General features: G+C 37.1%; 1 protein-coding gene across 1 annotated transcript in view; it reads left to right on the top strand.

Annotated features, from left to right (window-relative positions):
* Positions 1 to 19,728, top strand: part of UNC80 (unc-80 homolog, NALCN channel complex subunit) — a 221,640-nt gene that overhangs the window by 5,804 nt on the left and 196,108 nt on the right. Inside the window, exons 5-7 of the mRNA XM_029933277.1 lie at positions 9,414 to 9,537; positions 13,786 to 13,859; positions 18,064 to 18,203. Of these exons, the coding sequence (XP_029789137.1) occupies positions 9,414 to 9,537; positions 13,786 to 13,859; positions 18,064 to 18,203 (338 nt within the window). The remainder of the gene's footprint in view (positions 1 to 9,413; positions 9,538 to 13,785; positions 13,860 to 18,063; positions 18,204 to 19,728) is intronic.

Raw genomic sequence — 19,728 nt, 5'->3', positions numbered from 1 at the left:
GATTAAGTCTTTGGTGCTGTAAAAGCAACTTCAATTAAACATAACCACCCCCACCACCATAAAAAGAAGAGAAAAAAAAAAGTAAAGAAAATAATAAGGGAAAAACCCAAGACACACTCCCTGGAGGGGGGGGTGAACCCTCATGTAATTTCTGTCCTTGACAGAATGTATTAAATAAGCAAACACCCCCAACAAGCAAAACAAGTACTACAATGTAAAAATATTTACAAAAACGATAACCCTCTCACATGCATAAATGAAAGGTTGCACACAAAGAACTCACATCTTTTCAAGCTTCAATAGTAAATATTCTGCTACTGTGTTAAATACTGCATGCTTTGCCCAAGCTAAGATGAAACCACATCATAAATCAATAAGCATTTTGCATTTTCTTTCATTACCTACTCAAAGTCATGCCTACTGCACCTCTAAACATTTCATTAAATCCAATTATACAGCAAACACTCCCAAAATAAACTTAGATTGTATTAAGTTTTAAATGTTTTATATACTGTGGATTTTTGGACAATGTGATACAAGCTGAGAATTGCTTTTCAAAATATTTCTTAATGCATAAAATACAAAACACAAGATTACATGGAAACCAATTGTATTAAAATACAACTATATACAAATACCCCTTGGATCTGAAAAAGGATTATCATTTGAAATCACTATGCCACCACTCTCTAGCTATGTGATGTTGGTGGTATTACTTAACTCTCGGATCCTCCATTGTATACAATTGTGGATATCTCAAACACAGGGTGAATATATGTGTTCCAACACATGGAGAGAAATCACAATCTATTTGCTATTTCTGTGAATGAATAAAATACAGCATTCCATCTGAGTGCTAAGCTAAGAGTTAAGAAGAAATTAATATACTCAAATGTTCTTTAATAGAATATTAGGATTGTGATGAATGGATGTTTCAAGGTGTGTGTGTGTGTGTGTGTGTGTGTGCATGTATATGTAGATGGTTGTGAGACTATTAATAATCACTATAAGGAGAATGAACTAGTAAGTCTCATTCATTTTAGTTTTAGTCAAAACTCACTTTCACTAGACTCTGTCCAATTGCTACTAGAAATAAAATGGAAATTACCTGTAACTTACCCAAATGCTTTGTATGTACTGGCCACATTGCCCGTGAAATGTACTAAAAACTTTAAATGTTGTAAAATCCAATTAAATTGCTACTTTAAAATTTTTGACTTTCCATTTTAAAAAGTCTTTTATGACTTACTAAAAAGCATTACTTCAGTTGAGACCATTCCCTGGCTTATGGGACCTCCTGCCCACCTTCTCTGCCTCATCTCCCTCCCTGTCAATAGCCTTTGTCTCATTCACGAACCTCCAAGCTCACTTGAGGCTCACCCTCAAACTCATTCTTGTCTTCAAGTCCTGCCCTGGGTTTTCCTTCTGTTTGAAACATTTACCCTCCCCTTCCTGCCCAAAATTTTATCACTTTACTCACAACTCAATGTCATCCTTTCAGAAAGAATCTTCCTGGCTACTTTAGTGTCACTAGCACATGATTATACTTTTTTCCCCTCTTAGTACTTATAAGTACCTGAAATTATTTTCTGTGGTTGTATTCATGTTTCTTGCCCATCACCCTCCTAGAACAGAGTTCTTGAGCAAAGAGATGCTGCGTATTCAGGTCACACTGTATTTCCAGTGTCTAGAATAGTGTCTGGCAAAAATGAGACACCAATAAATATTTAATAAGACTCACTGAGTAAGCCCAAGTTACTATCAGAAGCTGATCCAGGTGCTAAGAGTAGCAATTATATGTAGGTACATAATCCTTAAAATGAAGACAGGAAAGGAGGGTTCTTTAAAAAATGATCGCCCATAGAGATGACTATCTGTGGAGAAATATCCTCTGGACTAAAAAATGTGAAAGTGTAGAAGTGACAGGAATGGCTGTAGTTTTATCTGAAAATACGGGTGAGAGTCCAAGTTTGGGAAACAGTCCTACGTTTGAATCCAGGGCTTGTGGCTTCCTACTATTAGCTTCCTTAGGTCTCCATTTTCCCAAGTATGAATTTGGCATAAGAATAGTTCTATGAGGCTTTGTGATTAAATGTACAACAGTGCTCCACATTACACATAACAAGGCCTTAAAAAATGTTTAATTGCATTTAGTGCTGGCATTTTATTGCTATTAGTATTTTGTATTATTAGTAGAGAGGGAGCCAGATCCTCTTTCATGGGAGACTTCTAGATAGCTCCTGGCTCAAAACCCTCAAGTTTTACTTATGGCCTAGAGTATTTATAAGGAAGTAATTGGAGCATTTATAAGGGAATAAGACAATGCATATAAAATACCACAAAGTGATTAAATCATAAACTGTTATCGTTAGCTGTCATTATCTTTATATATTTATATATTTATATATTTATATATTATTATTTCATCATTTTACTATTGCCATGAAGGAAATATTGTTCCAGATGCTATAGGGAATAAAAAATATTAATGAGTCAATAAATTTCTCCATAAGGCCTTTTCTTTCTGAGTGAGGTGTTTGCTGTTTATTTATTTATTTATTTATTTTTTAATTTTTTTAATGCTTTTTATTTATTTTTGAGAGACAGAGAGAGACAGCTGGAGCAGGGGAGGGTCAGAGAGAGAGGGAGATACAGAATCTGAAACAGGCTCCAGGCTCTGAGCCAGCTGTCAGCACAGAGCCCGACATGGGGCTCGAACCCACAAACCGTGAGATCTGACCTGAGCCGAAGCCAGATGCTTAACCGACTGAGCCACCCAGGCGCCCCGGTGTTTGCTTTTTAAAACATATTCAGGAAATGCTCAGTTCCTGAATCAGGGTTTCCCAGTCTTGGCACTGTTAGAATTTGGTGCCAGATAATTTTTCCTGTGAGACATCCTCCTGTGCAGTGTAGGATATCAGGAGCCATTTCGGGCCCCTCATCACAAGATGCCAGTAGCACCTCCTCCCTCTGAGTTGTGACAGCCACAAATGAGTCCATACGTTGCCAAGTGTACCCAGTGGGTGGGCAGGGGGTGGGAATTGCCCCTGATTGAGAATCACTGCTTCAGGTCTTGCATTTGCCTGCTGGTTTCAGATCCTGTCTGTCCCTACTTTTCAATCTGTTCTGCACCCATGTGAACTGCTCCTTACCAGCACCATTAATGCCCCTTTTTTTCCTGTCCTTCCTTTGCATTTGCCCTTCAAATTCCAACCCCAGGTCATGCCTAAAATCCACTTCTTCTATTACTGCCCCCAGATACCTGCATGTTCCTGGGGGAAAGTCACACATCACCCAGACTGGTATTTCTACAAAGCTGTAGTCCCCAACCCTGTCTGCTGCCCTGAGTGTCAGTCCTTTTCTTGGCTTTACTGTCTCAAGTAGGAAATCAGCACTTATACAAACAGTGTTGTAGGTTGAGACTCTTACAGGACATGGTGCTGCTGGAAGTCTGGGAGGCTGAAATCCAGTTGAGGTCACTTTCTAACTGGATTCACAGTCTCCTGACTTGTCTCAGAAAATCCAGCTTCGACGCTAAAGTGATCTATGTAGATCTGACCGAATTGCCAACATGCCTAAAGTAATTTGTTAGTTTCTTATCCTACAACCAGTGAAACTCCAGCTCTTTATTCTGATATCTGGGCCCTCCATGACCTGCCTGGATATTTCTCCTATGAGGTCCAACTGCTTGGAGTCTCCCCAGGAACATAACGTGCTTTTTTCCAGGCCTATTCTCATGCCACTTCTGCGCCCTAGAATGTTCTCATGCCCTTCTCTTCTGCCTAGAAAACTCCTACTGATCCTTCACAATTTCATTTAAGATCCATCCCTCTCTTCCTTTACTTTTATAATAGTCTAGACAGATTTTTATTGTTATTTTTAGTTTATTGTCATTATTTCTTTATGTGTCAATATCTCCCATTAGATTTTCAATGGTATGAAGGTGGGGAGTTATCACTGTACTCTGAATAGCTAACATAGTCTCTCAGTTTTGTAGGTATCTAACAATATTTATGGAATGTATTAATTCATTAATTAGCAAATAAATCTAATATAAATAATTTATTCTCTTATAAGACAGTATAATTAATTCAATGCACATTTTTCTATTGTTTTCATTAATAAATTAAGTTTTTATTTTAATTCTAGTATGGGTAACACACTGTTATGTAGGTGTCAGGTTTACAATATAATGATTCAACAATTCCATACATCACCCAGTACTCATCACAACAAATGCACTCCTAATCCCCATCACTTATTTCACCTATCCACCCACCCACCTTCCCTCTGGTAACCATCAGTTTGTTCTCTACAGTTAAGAGTCTGTTTCTTGGTTTCTCTCTCTTTTTTTCCTTTGCTCATTTGTTTCGTTTCCTAAATTCCACATATGAGTAAAATCATATGGCATTTGTCTTTGTCTTATTTCACTGTTATATTCTCTAGCTCCATCATGTCATAGCAAATGTAAAGATTTTATTCTTTTTTATGGCTTAATAATATTCCACTGTGTGTGTGTGTGTGTGTGTGTGTGTGTGTGTGTGTGTGTGTGTATACATATCACATCTTCTTTATCCCTTTATCTATTGAGGGACACTTGGGCTGCTTCCATAATCTGGCTATTGTAAACATTGTAAATAATGCTGCAAAAATATGAGTGTGCATATATCCCTTAGAATTAATATTTTGCATTTTGGGGTAAATACCCAGTAGTGTCATTACTGGATCACAGGGTAATTCTATTTTAACTTTTTGAGCAGCGCCCATACTGTTTTCCACAGTGGCTGCATCAGTTTGCATATTTGTCAATAGTGTAAAAAGGTTCCTTTTCATTCTTATCCTCTCCAACACTTTCTTGTGTTTTTTTATTTTAACCATTCTGGTAAGTGTGAAGTGATACTGTATTGTAGTTTTGATTTGCATTTCCCTGGTGATGAGTGATGTTGAGCTTTATTTCGTGTATCTGTTGACCATCTGGATGTCTTTGGAGAAATGTTTCTTTATGTCTTCTGCCTACTTTTTCATTAGATTGCTTATGTTATGGGTGTTGATTTAATAAATTATTTATATATTTTGGTTACTAACCCTTTATTAGATATATCATTTGCAAATATCCTCTCCCATTCAGGAGGTTGCCTTTGAGTGTTGTTGGTTTTTCCTTCACTGTGTAGAAGCTTCTTGTTTCGATGTAATCCCAATAGTTTGTTTTTGCTTTTATTTCCCTTGCCTAGAAAAATGTTGCTATGACTGACATCAGAGACATTGCTGCCTGTGCTCTCTTCTAGGACTTTTATTGTTTGAGATCCTTCATCCATTTTGAGTCTATTTTTGTGTATAATGTAAGAAAGTGGTCCAGTTTCATTTTTTGCATGTTGCTGTCCACTTTTCCCAACACCATTTGTTGAAGAGACTCTCTTATTCCCATTGCATAGTCTTTCCTCCTTTATCAAAGATTAATTGACCATGTAATTGTGGATTCATTTCTGGGTTTTCTATAGTGTTCCATTGATCTATATGTCTGTTTTTGCACCAGTATCATACTGTTTTGATTATAATAGCTTTGTAGTATACTTGAAGTCTGGAATTGTGATGCCTCCAATTTTTTTTTTATCAAGATTGCTTTGGCTCTTCAGTGTTTTCTGTGGCCCCATACATATTTTAGGACCAACTTCGTCACTGAAGGACCATTTTCAGTTCTGTGAAAAATGCTGTTGGTATTTTGTAAAGATTGCATTAAATGCATAGATGGCTTTGGGTAATATAAACATTTTAATGATATTTGTTCTTCCAATCTGTAAGCATGGAATGTATTTCCATTTTTTAAATATCATCTTCAATTTCTTTCATCAGTATTTTATAGTTTTCAGAGTACAGGTTTTTCACCTCTTTGGTTACGTTTATTCCTAGATACATTATTATTTGGGTATACTTATAAATGAGATTGTTTTCTTAACTTATCTTTCTGCTGCTTCATTACCAGTATATAGAAATGCAACAGACTTCTGTACATTGATTCTATGATTTTAATTTATAACTGCCTCAAATATGAGGCATGAATTCATGAAACCAATAATCTAAAAAATCTGTCAAATATGTTATTTTCAACTAAATTTAATTTTGTTAGTGAAAAAGGCTATTTATTACAACTAAGGAGTTTAAATGGGATGTCATGATTTGATCATATTCACTTATCCCTCCAATAAATATTTGTTGAGTGCCTACTCTATGAAAGGCACTCTTCAGAGTGCTTTATTCAGCAGTGAATAAAACAAAATCCAAGCCCTCAAGGAGGTTTTTATAAAATCTGTATGTGTGAAGTAAACAACTTTAAAATGAAATTTAAAATAAATAATTTTTAAATTTGATTTCTCTAAACTACTAGTAAGCACATTTAGAATAGTTTCATAACATCATGGAAATAGGCTTTTGGTGAAAGCAAGAAATACATCTGAAATGTGGGAATATTGGCTCTGCCAGTGTCTATGTCTTCTGGTTTTTCGAAGGACCTTACTAGACTACCTGCCCCACAGCTGTTTGAATGATACTGTCTTTTCCATCTATCAACTTACTGGCCATATGTGCATACGTAGTATTAGATGACCCACTAATGGGGACTATAAAAATAAAAAATAGAGTCCCAGAGTTTATGCATTCAGCCGATTTAAAAGGACTCACAAAGGAACATGGCAACATAAGAGGAGGCCATACATTTTGCAAGCGTTCAAGTCTGAAGAATGATAGATTTAATTGATATTGTTTTGGAATGTAAACTCCATTAATCAACAAGTATGTATTGATGCTCAAGGAGAAATGCACAGAAGGAGATCTCAGTTTGTCTCCATAAACATATAAGCTAGTTGGAAATATATCAAATAAAATAATGACAGTCACTGTCAGTGAGTGGATCAACTGAGCCAATGTTAAAGGCCAGGGTTTCAGTATAAGAGAGCTTACCTTCTGATGTAGTGTCCACTAGAGTTTTATTTGTGCCAAGTTTACTTATGAGGAACATGGAAAAGGATGGAGTTCCGAAGCTATAAAATGATCAAAACCAGGTCAATTGAGATTTGGCTTACTGAATTTCTGGAGACAGCTCTGATAAGCTTTGCTAAGTGTTAATCCCCTGCTTGCTGGATCTAACATCACAATACTAGGTTTCTGTAACTTCAGACCTGCCTGTCAAGCTGCTTACTCAGTATCTCTAGTTGAATGTGTAACAGGCATCTCAAACTTAAAATGTCTGAAATTAGGCTCCTAATATCCCCCAACCTGCTCCTTCTTCATCTTGCCTGTCTTCATCAAAGCCAAAAATCTTTGACACCTCTTTCTCTCACCCTCCACTTCCAGTCAGTTCTGTAGACTATATCTTCAAAATGTATCCAGAATCTACTACCACTTCTCATTTTGCCCTCTACTAACATCCTCCTCTAATCATCTTCCACCTAGATGATAATAATGACTTCCTAAACAGACTGTCTTTCCACACTTGCCTTTCTCAAACTATTCTGAATAGCCTCAGTAAGCCAATCAAACATATATCCAGTAAAGTCACACCACTACTGAGAGTCCTCCAGTGGCTCCTATCTTACTCAGTAACTGCTGAAGCTCTTACTCTGACCTATCAGGCCCTGTATTATTTGGAACTCAATAACTTCTTTTACCTTATTTTTTTCCTTCTATTCTTTTGCCATCTACCTGACTCCAGACACAGTCTCCGGGCTGTTTCTCGACCCACAAGGCATATTTAGGACCTTTTTACTTGCTGATTCCTTCTCATGGAATGCTTTTTCTGAAACTATCTACTTGGCAGCTTCTTCTTTCCATTTAGGTCCTTTTACTCAAAGCCACTTTTACAGTAAGGGTTTCCCTAGCCATGCTGTCTAAAATATCAACACCTTGCCTGACATCCCTTTGTCTGCTTTTCTTCTCTTTTGTACCGGAGAGCAGGGATTTTTGTATGCTTTGTTCACTATTAGCCCAGAACCTAGAATAGTAGTAGATGTGAAGTGGGTGGTCTACAAATATTTATATTTGAATATTGACTGAATTTGACCAAGTACTTTATGTACTTTCCTAACACCTCCACAAGGAGTCTTAGATGTTTTCCCATCCTGGGCACTGTGGTAGTGCCAGGATCCTAGTCTATAGTTTACAGAAGAGGCCTCTCTTTGTCAATGTGTGGATTCTATCAGCCCTTCTAGCTGAAGTTTCCTTTGACTCTGAGCCATGTTGGGTCACTCACCATTTGCAGGATCACTTTTCTTTTCTTTCTTTCTTTCTTTTTTTTTTTTCCAATTTCTTCCTACATCTTACTTAGCCTTCTAGATCAGTGGTCTTCAACCATGGCTACACATGAAAGTCAGCAGAGAACTGAGTGATTCTAATTTTATAGGTCTGGGCAAGGGAGTAAGTGACAGCTGGGCTTCTAAAGCTGCCTAGGTGATTATGATATGGAAGCTAGAATTGCAAATCACTGCCCTATGTGAACTCCTCGGTCTTGATTGTGTTCGTTAATCTATGATAACATTCTCTGCTTCCATCTCTATGTTTTTTTTGAGAGACTGGCTTGTTAATTTTTTTTAAGTTCTTATTTTAATTCCAGTCAGCGGCTGAAGTATTTAAAATATAATCTCAGAATGTCATATATTTGTACTTACACAATATGAGATTGTATTTTAAATGTTTCAGCTTCTCAAAATGATGTAATGATGAAGCCAAAAATGTGCTCCCTGGAAGAGACCTTAAATTGTAGATAAACTGAATGAGTATGAATTGTAAGGTCAGTGCAACTCAGCAAGTACTTACTGAGCTCCTATGGTGCACCCAATCTGATGTATGCACAGTGGTGATGCCAGGTGCTGTTGAAGGGGAGGATATCTGATAGACCCTTGCCCTCAAGGAATTAAAGATTGTTGAGAAAGCAACATTACAAAACAATATACTAGAAGGGTCTAAATATATGTTCCTGATTCTAGGAAATGTGAAAATAAGAGTTGGATTGGAGAATAACAAGTCAAAATATCCAATATCTGAGAATATTGACTTAAGAGGGAGAAAGAAGGACAAATAATTAAGAGGAATAACAATGATAACCACTAGAGAACTGCCAACACCCTTGAAATAAACAGGCCTTGATCACTGCTAACACAAAACAGTAATTTGTGTTTCACGCTTTGGCCCAAGCTTCATTTTCATTCTTAATTTTGCGAAATGCAGACCACAGTGATTTCCATAATACTTGTGATGATAACTTAGGGCTATTTGTTTCATCTGAGTGATGAAAGAAGGTCTAGAAGATAAACCCAACTTACTTTGACAATACTCTTGTGAATGATATTAATCATTGCAATGGCTGGTCCCTTCAACCAGGTCTTACAAGCCAGTTATTGGAGATAGATCTTTTCTTCCCCCAGGAATCAGACCTTACGTTCCGACTGGCCAGCGGGCTTGTTATATGGCAGCCCATGTGGGAGCACAGACAGCCGGAAGTCTCTGGCTTCACAGCACTGGTGAAGCCCATCAGGAACATCATTACAGGTTCGTAACTTGGATGCCCAGTGGGACTATCTTAGCAGACCCCCTCATATGCAGGAGTAAGGGTGATGAAATGATTTGCCCTTAAGAAACCAAGGGGAATGAGGTACCTGGGTAGGTCAGTCAGTTAAGCAACTGATTCTAGATTTCAACTGAGGTAATGACCTCACTGTTCATGAGTTTGAGCCCTGTGTCAAGCTCTGTGCTGACAGCATGGGGCCTGCTTGGGATTCTCTCTTTAACTCTCTCTCTGCTCCTCCCTGCCTCTCTCCCTCTCTCTAAAAACAAACAAACAAACATAAAAGAAAACAAAACAAAATGAAAAGAGCCCAAATGTCCATCAATTGATGAATGGATAAAGAATATATGGTATGTGTGTGTGTGTGTGCATATATATATACACATACACACACACCATGGAATATTACTCGGTGATCAAAAAGAATGAAATCTTGCCATGTGCAACAATGTGGATGGAACTAGAGTGTATTATGCTAAGAGAAGTAAGTCAGTCAGAGAAAGATAAATATATGATTTCACTCATGTGGAATTTAAGATACAAAACAGATGAACATAAGGGAAGGAAAACAGATAACAAAAATAATATAAAAACAAAGAAGGAGATAAACTATAAGAGACTCTTAAATATAAAGAACAAACTGAGGGTTGCTGGTGGGGTGTTGGGTGTGGAAACAGGGTAAAAGGATGAAAGGTATTAAGGGGGACACTTTTTGGCATGAGCATTGGGTGTTATATGTAAGTCACTAAATTCTATTCCTGAAATTATTATTACACTATATGTTAACTAACTTGGATTTAAATTTTAAGAGAGGAAGGAAGGAAGGGAGGGAGGGAGGGAGGGAGGGAGGAAGGAAGGAAGAAAGGAAGGAAGGAAGGAAGGAAGGAAGGAAGGAAGGAAGGAAGGAAGGAAGGAAACAACCAAGAGGAAGAATTTCTCTAGGGAGTTACAATGTAACTGCTCCTTGCATAGGGTTCATTTCCATATGATGAGAAACTCTAAACCAGGGGCACATGCTATTGAGTTGTGTGACTTTGGATAAGTCATTTAAATTTCCTGTGCTTGAGGGGTGCCTGGGTGGCTCAGTTGGTTGAGCATCCGGCTTCGGCTCAGGTCATGATCTCACGGTTGGTGGGTTTGAGCCCCACATCAGGCTCTGTGCTGACAGCTAGCTCAGAGCCTGAAGCCTGCTTCGGATTCTGTATCTCCCTCTCTCTGATCCTCCCCTACTTGCACTGTCTCTCTCTGTCTCTCAAAAATTAATGAAAAATATTTAAAAATAAATAAATTTCCTATGCTTCAGTTTCCTCATGTGTAAAACAAGAGTTAAAATATAATATTGCTAGTACTTACAGCGTTCTTATGAAGAATAAGGGAATTAATTATATAAAAAATCCCTTAGAATGCCAGGCACATAGTAAGTAATGAGATATTATTGGGGCACCTGGGTGGCTCAGTCGGTTGAGCATCCAACTTTGGCTCAGGTCATGATCTCATGGTTCATGAGTTTGAGCCCCATGTCAGGCTCTCAGAGCCTGGAGCCTGTTGCAGATTCTGTGTCTCCCTCTCTCTCTCTGCTCCTCTTCTGCTTGGGCTCTCTCTATCTCTCAAAAATAAACATTAAAAATTTTTAAAATAGATATTATTATTCTTATTTCTTCACAATCATTATAGTTGACAGAGTAACACCTCCTTAACCATCTTAAAGCATTTCACTCCAGGAATTATCTAATGAAGTAATCGTATTGGTGAGTTGTAGGAAGAGCTTGAGAAGTGCCTGGAAAGCTCAGGCTTCACTCCAGATGTATCTCTTACTCTGTATGTAACCTGACCTCTTTGAGTGTTTGTAGCTCTTTAAAGTGGAAATAATCCTACCACCTTATATGGCCTCATAGTGTGGAGTAAATAAGAATCCACATAACATACTCATGTTATAGTGAGTTCTTTATAAATTCCATCCTTCTATTTCCAGCCAAATTTTTAACATCAGTAATAATATTTAGAAAGAGATAAATTTTGTGGTAAATCTATAGAGGCATGATATATTTATCATTTGCTTACTTCAAAAGGTTTTTCTGCAGATAATGGAAGATTATGCATGTAAAAGAGCTTTGTAAGAAGGAAGCCCTAAACAAATTTTTACATACTTTTCCCCATAACATTACATACCTTTGCAGTGGTTAAGTTAAAGGATTGTAGTATGTTAAAGGATTTTCTAAACAAAAGATGATAAGATGATTATAGTGACAAATCATACTTACTATAGTAATTCCAACAAGCGATGAAATTTTTCATATAGTAGCAGGCTAATTCCAGAATTAAAATGTGAACAATACATTAACTAGTAAAATAAATTATAAATTCAAGAGTAACAGTCTGTCATAGTTTCAAATAGCAAGGAACTAAATAAGATGTCATAGCCAGAAGTGATCACTTCAGATTCCATGGATAGAATGAGGGTAATTTCATAGAATTAAAACAGTCTGAGAGTGAAGACAGATGTACAATATTAAAAAACTCACACAATAGAAATAAGACAAAAGAACAGATATACCACAGTAAAACAAAACTATTCCTGAAAAAAACCATATCATTATGCTGATTAAAGATTTTTTTCATATTTATAAGCCCTATCACTTTCCTAATGAATAAGAGGTCACTTCATGTTTAGGTCTCTCTCTCTCTCATTAATACATAAACTATCATTTAATAAATGTATTAAAAACTATTAAGAAAGTGTCCCTCATGAATCAGTGGGGTTATTCACTTCAACATCCCTTTGCTTCTGGATGATATTCAGAGTGGGTTCCATTCCCTTCTGCCTGATGGCTGTAGATGTGAAGTGGTGCCCAGCATCTGAGGGGAACCTAAACCCAGTTCAGACACATGGCCAGAAGAAAAAGCAATGGCGGGTGAGTGGGTGACACTCCCTAGGTCTCTTGTTTTGTGACCTTGGTAAATCACTCTCGGCATCTGTTTTATTCACAGTTCCGATAGAGCATAACCATCTTCACTTCCCACTGTTCCCAAACCTCAGGAAAAGATGCAACTGATTTGACTTTTGCATAAGGGAAGCTTAACATGGTCATAAAAGCACAGAACCTGGAGCCAGGTAGCCCAGGCTAGGAACTTTATATAAGGGTCAGATGATCTTGGCAAGTTAAACTCCTTGTGCCTTAGTGTCTTTATCTGTAAAATGGGTCTCATAATATACCATATGTTATTATTGGATTATTTTAAGGGTTAAATGAGTTGAGACAGTAGTCCCCCTTTTTCTGTGGTTTCACTTTCTGTAGTTTCAATTCCCCATGGTCTAGACATAGATGAATTGTTCTTCTTGACAAATCGTCAGAAGGTCAGTACTAGCCTAACACTATGTTAGAGTGGCTTCCTCTCCTCATGTAGGCGTTTTGTCATCTTACATCATCACAAGAAGGGTGAATATGGTACAGTTAAGTATTTTAAAAGAGAAAAGACTACATTTGCATAACTTTTATGACAGTATATTGCTGGAATTGTTCTATTTTATTGTTAGTGATTGCTGTTAATCTCTTACTCTGTGTAATTTATAAATTAAACTTTATCATAGGTATGCATGTATAGGAAAAAACAATGTATATAGGGTTCAGTAGTATCTGTAGTTTTAGGCATCTACTTGGAACAGATCCCCTGAAGATAAGAAAGGAGTGCTGTACATGTGAAATTCTTTATTTATTGATTTATTTATTTTACAAAATAAAAGAGAGAAAGAACAAGGAGGGGCAAGGAGAGAGGAAGAGAGAGAATCCCAAACAAACTCTGCACCATCAGCACAGAGCCCAGAGCAGGGCTCGAACTCACAGACTGTGAGGTTATGACCTGAGCCGAAATCAAGAGTCGATGCTTAACTGACTGATCCACCCAGCCACCCCTGTAAAGTGACTTAAAATATTGTGGCAGATATTTGGTACCATATAGATGTTAACCACTGTTATTTTTAGTATTGCCAACTTTTTAGAACCAATAGCCTATCGAGTCAGAGTGAATAGATGAAGAAATATACATTGATATGATAACCTAGCAATGTGAAGATTTTTTAGTTGGTTATTTGATTTCTCTTACAGCATATACTATTAAATATCTTCTTTCAAGGTGATAATGATATGTAAACATGATTTTTAAGAAACTATGAAATAAAACGAACTTATTGTAATCTTATAAAATTTGTGATGATGTTTCTTCCATCTTTGCAGCTAAGAGAAGCTCTCCTATCAACAGTCAAAGTCAAACCTGTGAATCCCCAAATCAAGACACAAGCCATCAGGAGGTGAGTTTATTGTGATTCTGGGAAGAAAGGAGGTGGTCATACCCTGGATGTGGTGTAGTGTGAAAGATAAGACATGAGTTCTAGAATGATACTACTTGGCTTCAATTCAATCCTCTAGTCTTGGATATAAAACTTTAAGAAGTCTCAGGTTTACTATCTGTCAAGTATGCCAAATAATTTAATACACTTTCCCAGTGTGGGAGGGCTGAGACAACACCATGTATGACAGGTACTCCATCTTTGTGGCCAGTGTGATCAGCGGTGCTTTATCTCCGCGGCTGGTGTGTAATCAGCGGTGCTCTATCTCCGCGGCTGGTGTGTAATCAGCGGTGCTCTATCTCCGCGGCTGGTGTGTAATCAGCGGTGCTCTATCTCCGCGGCTGGTGTGTAATCAGCGGTGCTCTATCTCCGCGGCTGGTGTGTAATCAGCGGTGCTCAATGTTAGTTAGCATTGTTCACCCAACATAACGTATCGTTTTGTTCTCAATTATATTTTTTTAGACGATCCTAATGTAGGTAAGATAATGTGGCAGCAGGTGGGGAGAAGGAAGAAAGTAGAAAGGAGGCATAAGGTATAGTCCTATCTTTTAAGGAATATAAAGTTTAATGAAAACTCAAGACTAATCCACATAAAACAGAACACATGTAATAAAAAAACACTATAATTCTGTAAAAAATTTTCATGTGCTCTTTGGTTTGGAAAAGAAAGAAATGAGGCCAGAGTGGTGGGAAACCACACAGCTACGTTTACTGCCGTTAGCGTAGTGTGTTTTTAGATGACCTGCCTTCATTTGCAGTCCAACGTGTGCAAGATACAATTTGCTGCTTTCTGTGAACACTGGGTCCTCTTTCTAACTGATGCATTCCTGTCAGCAGGGTCACCATCCTTTTTAGCCTCAAAACTGGACATTTTGGAGTCCTATTATATCTAATGCTTAATGAACTATTGCTAAATATACACCGTGATTTATATGCTGTATTTTATCCTAAGATTGATCGATCGATCTATCTATATATATTTTTTTTACTTTTAATATACTTGAAATCAGGTGTGTTTGATGATTGTTGACTTCTTAAAATCTCCTTGCCTGGTAACAGTACTAATATGGTTGTCATTCTTGTACAGCCTGAATTTGTCATTTCTGGCATTTAAATTTGTCGAATTGGGATTAGTGGCTTAGAAGAATACGTCAGAGGGAATAGTAGGAGCACTCTTCTAAGAAATAGCACTTTGAAGAAATAACGTTTTTGACACAGAGGAAGTTATTCTATAGGAAAACATATATCAACAACTCTGAGTTGAAATTATTTTAATTTTTAAGTTTAAAAATATTTAAATATAATTTATTGTCGAGTTGGCTAACATATAGTGTATACAGTGCGCTCTTGGTTTTGGGGGTAGATTTCTGTGATTCATCGCCTACATACAATACCCAGTGCTTGTCCCAACAATTGCCCTCCTCCATGCCCATCACCCATTTTCCCCCTCTCCCCCTTGAGGTGAAATTTAGAAATTTCAAGAACACTTACACCAATTTATTTCATTTAATATCTTCCTTTTTACATATACACAGAATGGATATATAATTGAAAGCTACACCTAAATTAAGCCCAAGATACTGCTTTTAATAAATATGTTAGAAAAAGTCCTCACTGGTAAGTGTCCTAATTTAATTAACAGAGTGTTTTTTTCCTTAACTGAACATAAAATAATGGTGTATCTTATAACTGCTGACATCTTAGACACAACAGAATACATCTGTTCATTCTCCTCACTCCTCTCAGTTTGATTTCTTGCTGAGTCACATCGTTTTATCTCGTTATGTGGCTCAGATGTGCTCTTTATTCTTCATGCCTGCCACTGCCCTCTAAATCCAGGTCCTCATGACTAGATTGCAGCTGGAACCAACTAATTGGATTTTTCTACCTTTAGCCTCTCCTGCTTCACATAAATACCACTTAATAATGCCTGACTAATCTTCCTAATGCATCATTTATTTATTAATTCATCATTCCACAGAGGCTTATTATATGCAAGGTGCCATTCTTTCTTTATATCCCTTGCTCCCTAGAAACCTATAGTGAATTTTTTTTCATCACCTCAAGACCAAACTCCTCTCCCTGCCTCTCTATGCCTTCTACCACCTGGCTGCATTTTTCTTAAGTGACCTTGTGTACCCTTCATTTAGTTAAGCACTGCTTCCAATATACAGAGCATGCTGCTTTAGCCTCTGGGTATTTGCCCACTGTTTCCTCTAAGTGGAATGCTCTCTTTCCTCCTCATTGCCTGTCTATGTTTTAGGTTTCTTTTAAGGACCAATTAAGCTTTCAACTCCCCCATGAACTCCTGTCTAATTACTCTAAATCCCACTGCCCAATATGGTAGCCACTAGGCCCATGTAGCTACCACCACTTGAAATAAGGCTAGTTTGGGGGCACCTGGGTGGCTCACTCGGTTAAGCGTCAGACTTCATCTCAGGTCATGATCTCATAGTTAGTGGGTTTGAGCCCCGCATTGGGCTCTGTGCTGACAGCTCAGAGCCTGGAGCCCGCTTTGGATTCTGTGTCTCCCTCTCTCTCTCTCTGTCCCTCCCTTCCTTGCATGTGCTCTCTCTCTCTCAGAAATAAATAAAAATTAAAAACAAAAACAAAAAAAGGCCAGTCTGAATTGAGATGTATGCTGAATTTTGACAACTAAGTAGGGGAAAAAATGTAAATATCTTGATGATAATTTTATATTGATTACATGGTGAAGTGATAATTTGGGGTTACACAGAATATAATATTAAAATTAATTTTACCTATTACTTTTTTTTTTACTATTTCTAAAATTAGGTTTGTGTCTAATGTTTGTGGCTTGTATCATATTTCTGTTGGACATGCTACTCTAATCTATATTCATTTGTTTTAAAACTTAACAATTAGTTCTTGATTTCAAGGTTCAGGTTCATTCAATACTTTTTATCTCCCAAATTCCCTAACATGAGGCATGCAGAGCATGCTCATGCTAAGAGATTTCTTGATCTAGTTCAGAGGACTTATTTTATGAAATTTTTAGCTGTGTTGGTCTCTCTATGCATCGTGGCTGGACAATGCTTTCTTATTTTACATATGAAGATGGAGAGTATAAGGACTAAAATACTATGATAAACTGAGGGTCTTGACACTTAAGTGAAAAATTTCATCTGTAATACCTATGGAAAGATATGTCATATTTCCTGAGCAGAGTTACATTTATTAGCTAAATATAATTTAAATAGGCTACTCTGTAAGAAAATGGCTGAACTTGTACACAACAAATCAGAATAAAGGTCATTGTATCCAGTTGGAAAATGTATCACATCTTCCCTTGAGTGACGAAAAACCGGAATCTTGTGCTTCAGTTCTCACATTCTGGCTTCAGTTTGATCAGCTCTTACTATCCGGTGCTCGTTCCCAGCTGCAGGCCTCTATTCAGTTCATCTCAGTATTGGCATATCTTTTTATTTTTCTCAGTTCCTAGTTATTCTTTTTTTGTGGTTTTATTTACATTTTTAATTTCTTTTAATTTTTTAAATTTACATCCAAGTTAATTAGCATATAGTGCAACAATGATTTCAGGAGTAGATTCCTTAATGCCCGTTACCCATTTAGCCCACCCCCCCCACAACCCCTCCAATAACCCTCTGTTTGTTCTGTCCCCCTCCCTGTTTTTATATTATTTTTGCTTCCCTTCCCTTATGTTCATCTGTTCTGTGTCTCAAAGTCCTCATATGGGTGAAGTCATATGATATCTGTTTTTCTCTGACTGACTGATTTCACTTAGCATAATACCCTCTGGTTTCATCCATGTACTTGCAAATGACAAGATTTCATTCTTTTTGATTGTCAGTTATTGGCTTATCTTTGATGAGTTGTTGGTTTATAACTCTTCTCGGACAGCCACTGGATATAAAGGTGAAAAAGAAAAGAATCAAGGGCAAAAAGAAATAAAGTATATCAAAGTCCTTGCATGGATGCTTAAAATGTTGTACATTGCTCTCTAGAAGTCTGTTTCCATTCCCTCTTAAATGAAGGCAAAATCCCGTGGTCTACGACATTGTAGTTAGCTGTATTACAAAGAAAAATTTTCAATTTTAGAAAACAGTGTATGTAATATGATAGCAAATTTTAGAGGATATGCCTAGAAAAAGAAAAACTAATCTGCTATCTCCACCTCCCGAAGGGACTCCAGGTGGTCTGTGAAACATTCCAGTCAGATCCCATCTCACCCAAGGCCACCATGCCAGGCTGCCACCGTGGAAACTCCTTTGATGGAAGTCTGTCCTCCCAAGCTTCCCAGGAAAGAGGCCCATCACATTCCAGGTACATGATTGCAATGTTAGGGACAAAAATATTTCCCTCGTCACCAAAAGTTAAAAATGCCTTTTTACCTACTTGTGTGGTCTCTGTCCCTTAGAATGTATCAGTGCATTCTTGGTCATGGTATAATTAGATTAATTATCCTAGAAATGTGCTATGAAAGACTCTCATTTAAACAAACGGGTGGAAGTGGGGAGACATCTGATAATGAGATGTCTGATTTACATGGTATTTTAAGTATTTAAATGCAGAAACTTAAATTACGCTATCAAATATGCTGCAGAGATGTGACAAGGTCCACTAATTTAATGTGTAAAAATACTTATCAGATCCTTGTATTAAAAGGGATGCTTTTAAAGTGTGCACAGGGAATTGAAAAGACTGTTCTTTGTAAACACTACAACAGTATCCTCCTTAGCTTGTGTATATAATAAATTTGCTTAAAAATGCCTTCCCTGGAGACAAACATTAAGTCACTTCTTCCTGTTCCCCACTGAAATGGTGAAAGACTGAATTTATGAGGCTTGCTTTGAACCCAACTAGAAACCACACTTAACTGCCAGGAGTCCTTGAAACTGTTTGTGTGTCTCTACATTAGAACTTGATGTATAATTTACATGCCATAAAATTCATTTATTTAAAGTGTACAATTTAATTACTCTTAGCAGATTTATAGAACTATGCAGCTATACCACAATCCAATTTCATAACATTTCTATCACCCAAAAATATCCCTTGTACCCATTTCAGTTTCTCCCAGATGATTGCCCTGCTCCAGATAACCACCTAATATATCTTCTGTCTATATAGCTGAATTTAATAGAATTTTCAAATACAGGGAGTTATACTATATGTGATCTTCTACACCTGGCATCTCTCACTTGGCATACTACTTTAGAGGTTTATCTACATTACAACATATACAAGTAGTTCCCTCCTTTTTATTGCTAAATAGTATTCTATTGTATGGGCTTATCAAATTTTTGTTATTTATTGGTAGTTGAATATTTGGGTTGTTCTGACTTTTTGTCTATTATGAATAATGCTGTTATGAACAGTCGTATACAAGTTTTTGGGCAGACATATGTTTTCAGTTCTGGTATTCTCAGTAGATACCCTAGGAATAAAATGGCTGGGTTGTATGGCAAATTTACATTTAATTTTTAAAGAAACCACCAAACTATTTTCCAAAATGGCTGCACCATTTTACATTCTCATCAGAAATGCACGAGGGCTCATTGTCTCTCTGTATCCTTGGCAACACTGTTGTTGTCTCTTTTACTATAGTCATCCTAGTGGGTGTAAAGTGAGATCTGATTGTGGTTTTAGTTCATATTTTCCCTAATGACTAATGATGTGAAGTACATTTTCAGGTGCTTATTAGCTATGTGAATACCTTCTGTGGTGAAATGTCTATTCATACTTCTTGCCTATGTGTTAACTGGGTTGTTCATCTCATTATGATTGACTTGTAGGAGTTTTTAAATATATTCTGGATGTAAGTCCTTTTATCCGTGGATATATGCAC

Source organism: Suricata suricatta, chromosome 3, assembly GCF_006229205.1.
Source record: "Suricata suricatta isolate VVHF042 chromosome 3, meerkat_22Aug2017_6uvM2_HiC, whole genome shotgun sequence".
Classification (NCBI taxonomy): Eukaryota; Metazoa; Chordata; class Mammalia; order Carnivora; family Herpestidae; genus Suricata; species Suricata suricatta.
Note: the sequence above shows the minus strand (reverse complement) of the source record. Positions and strands in the feature narration are given on the sequence as shown.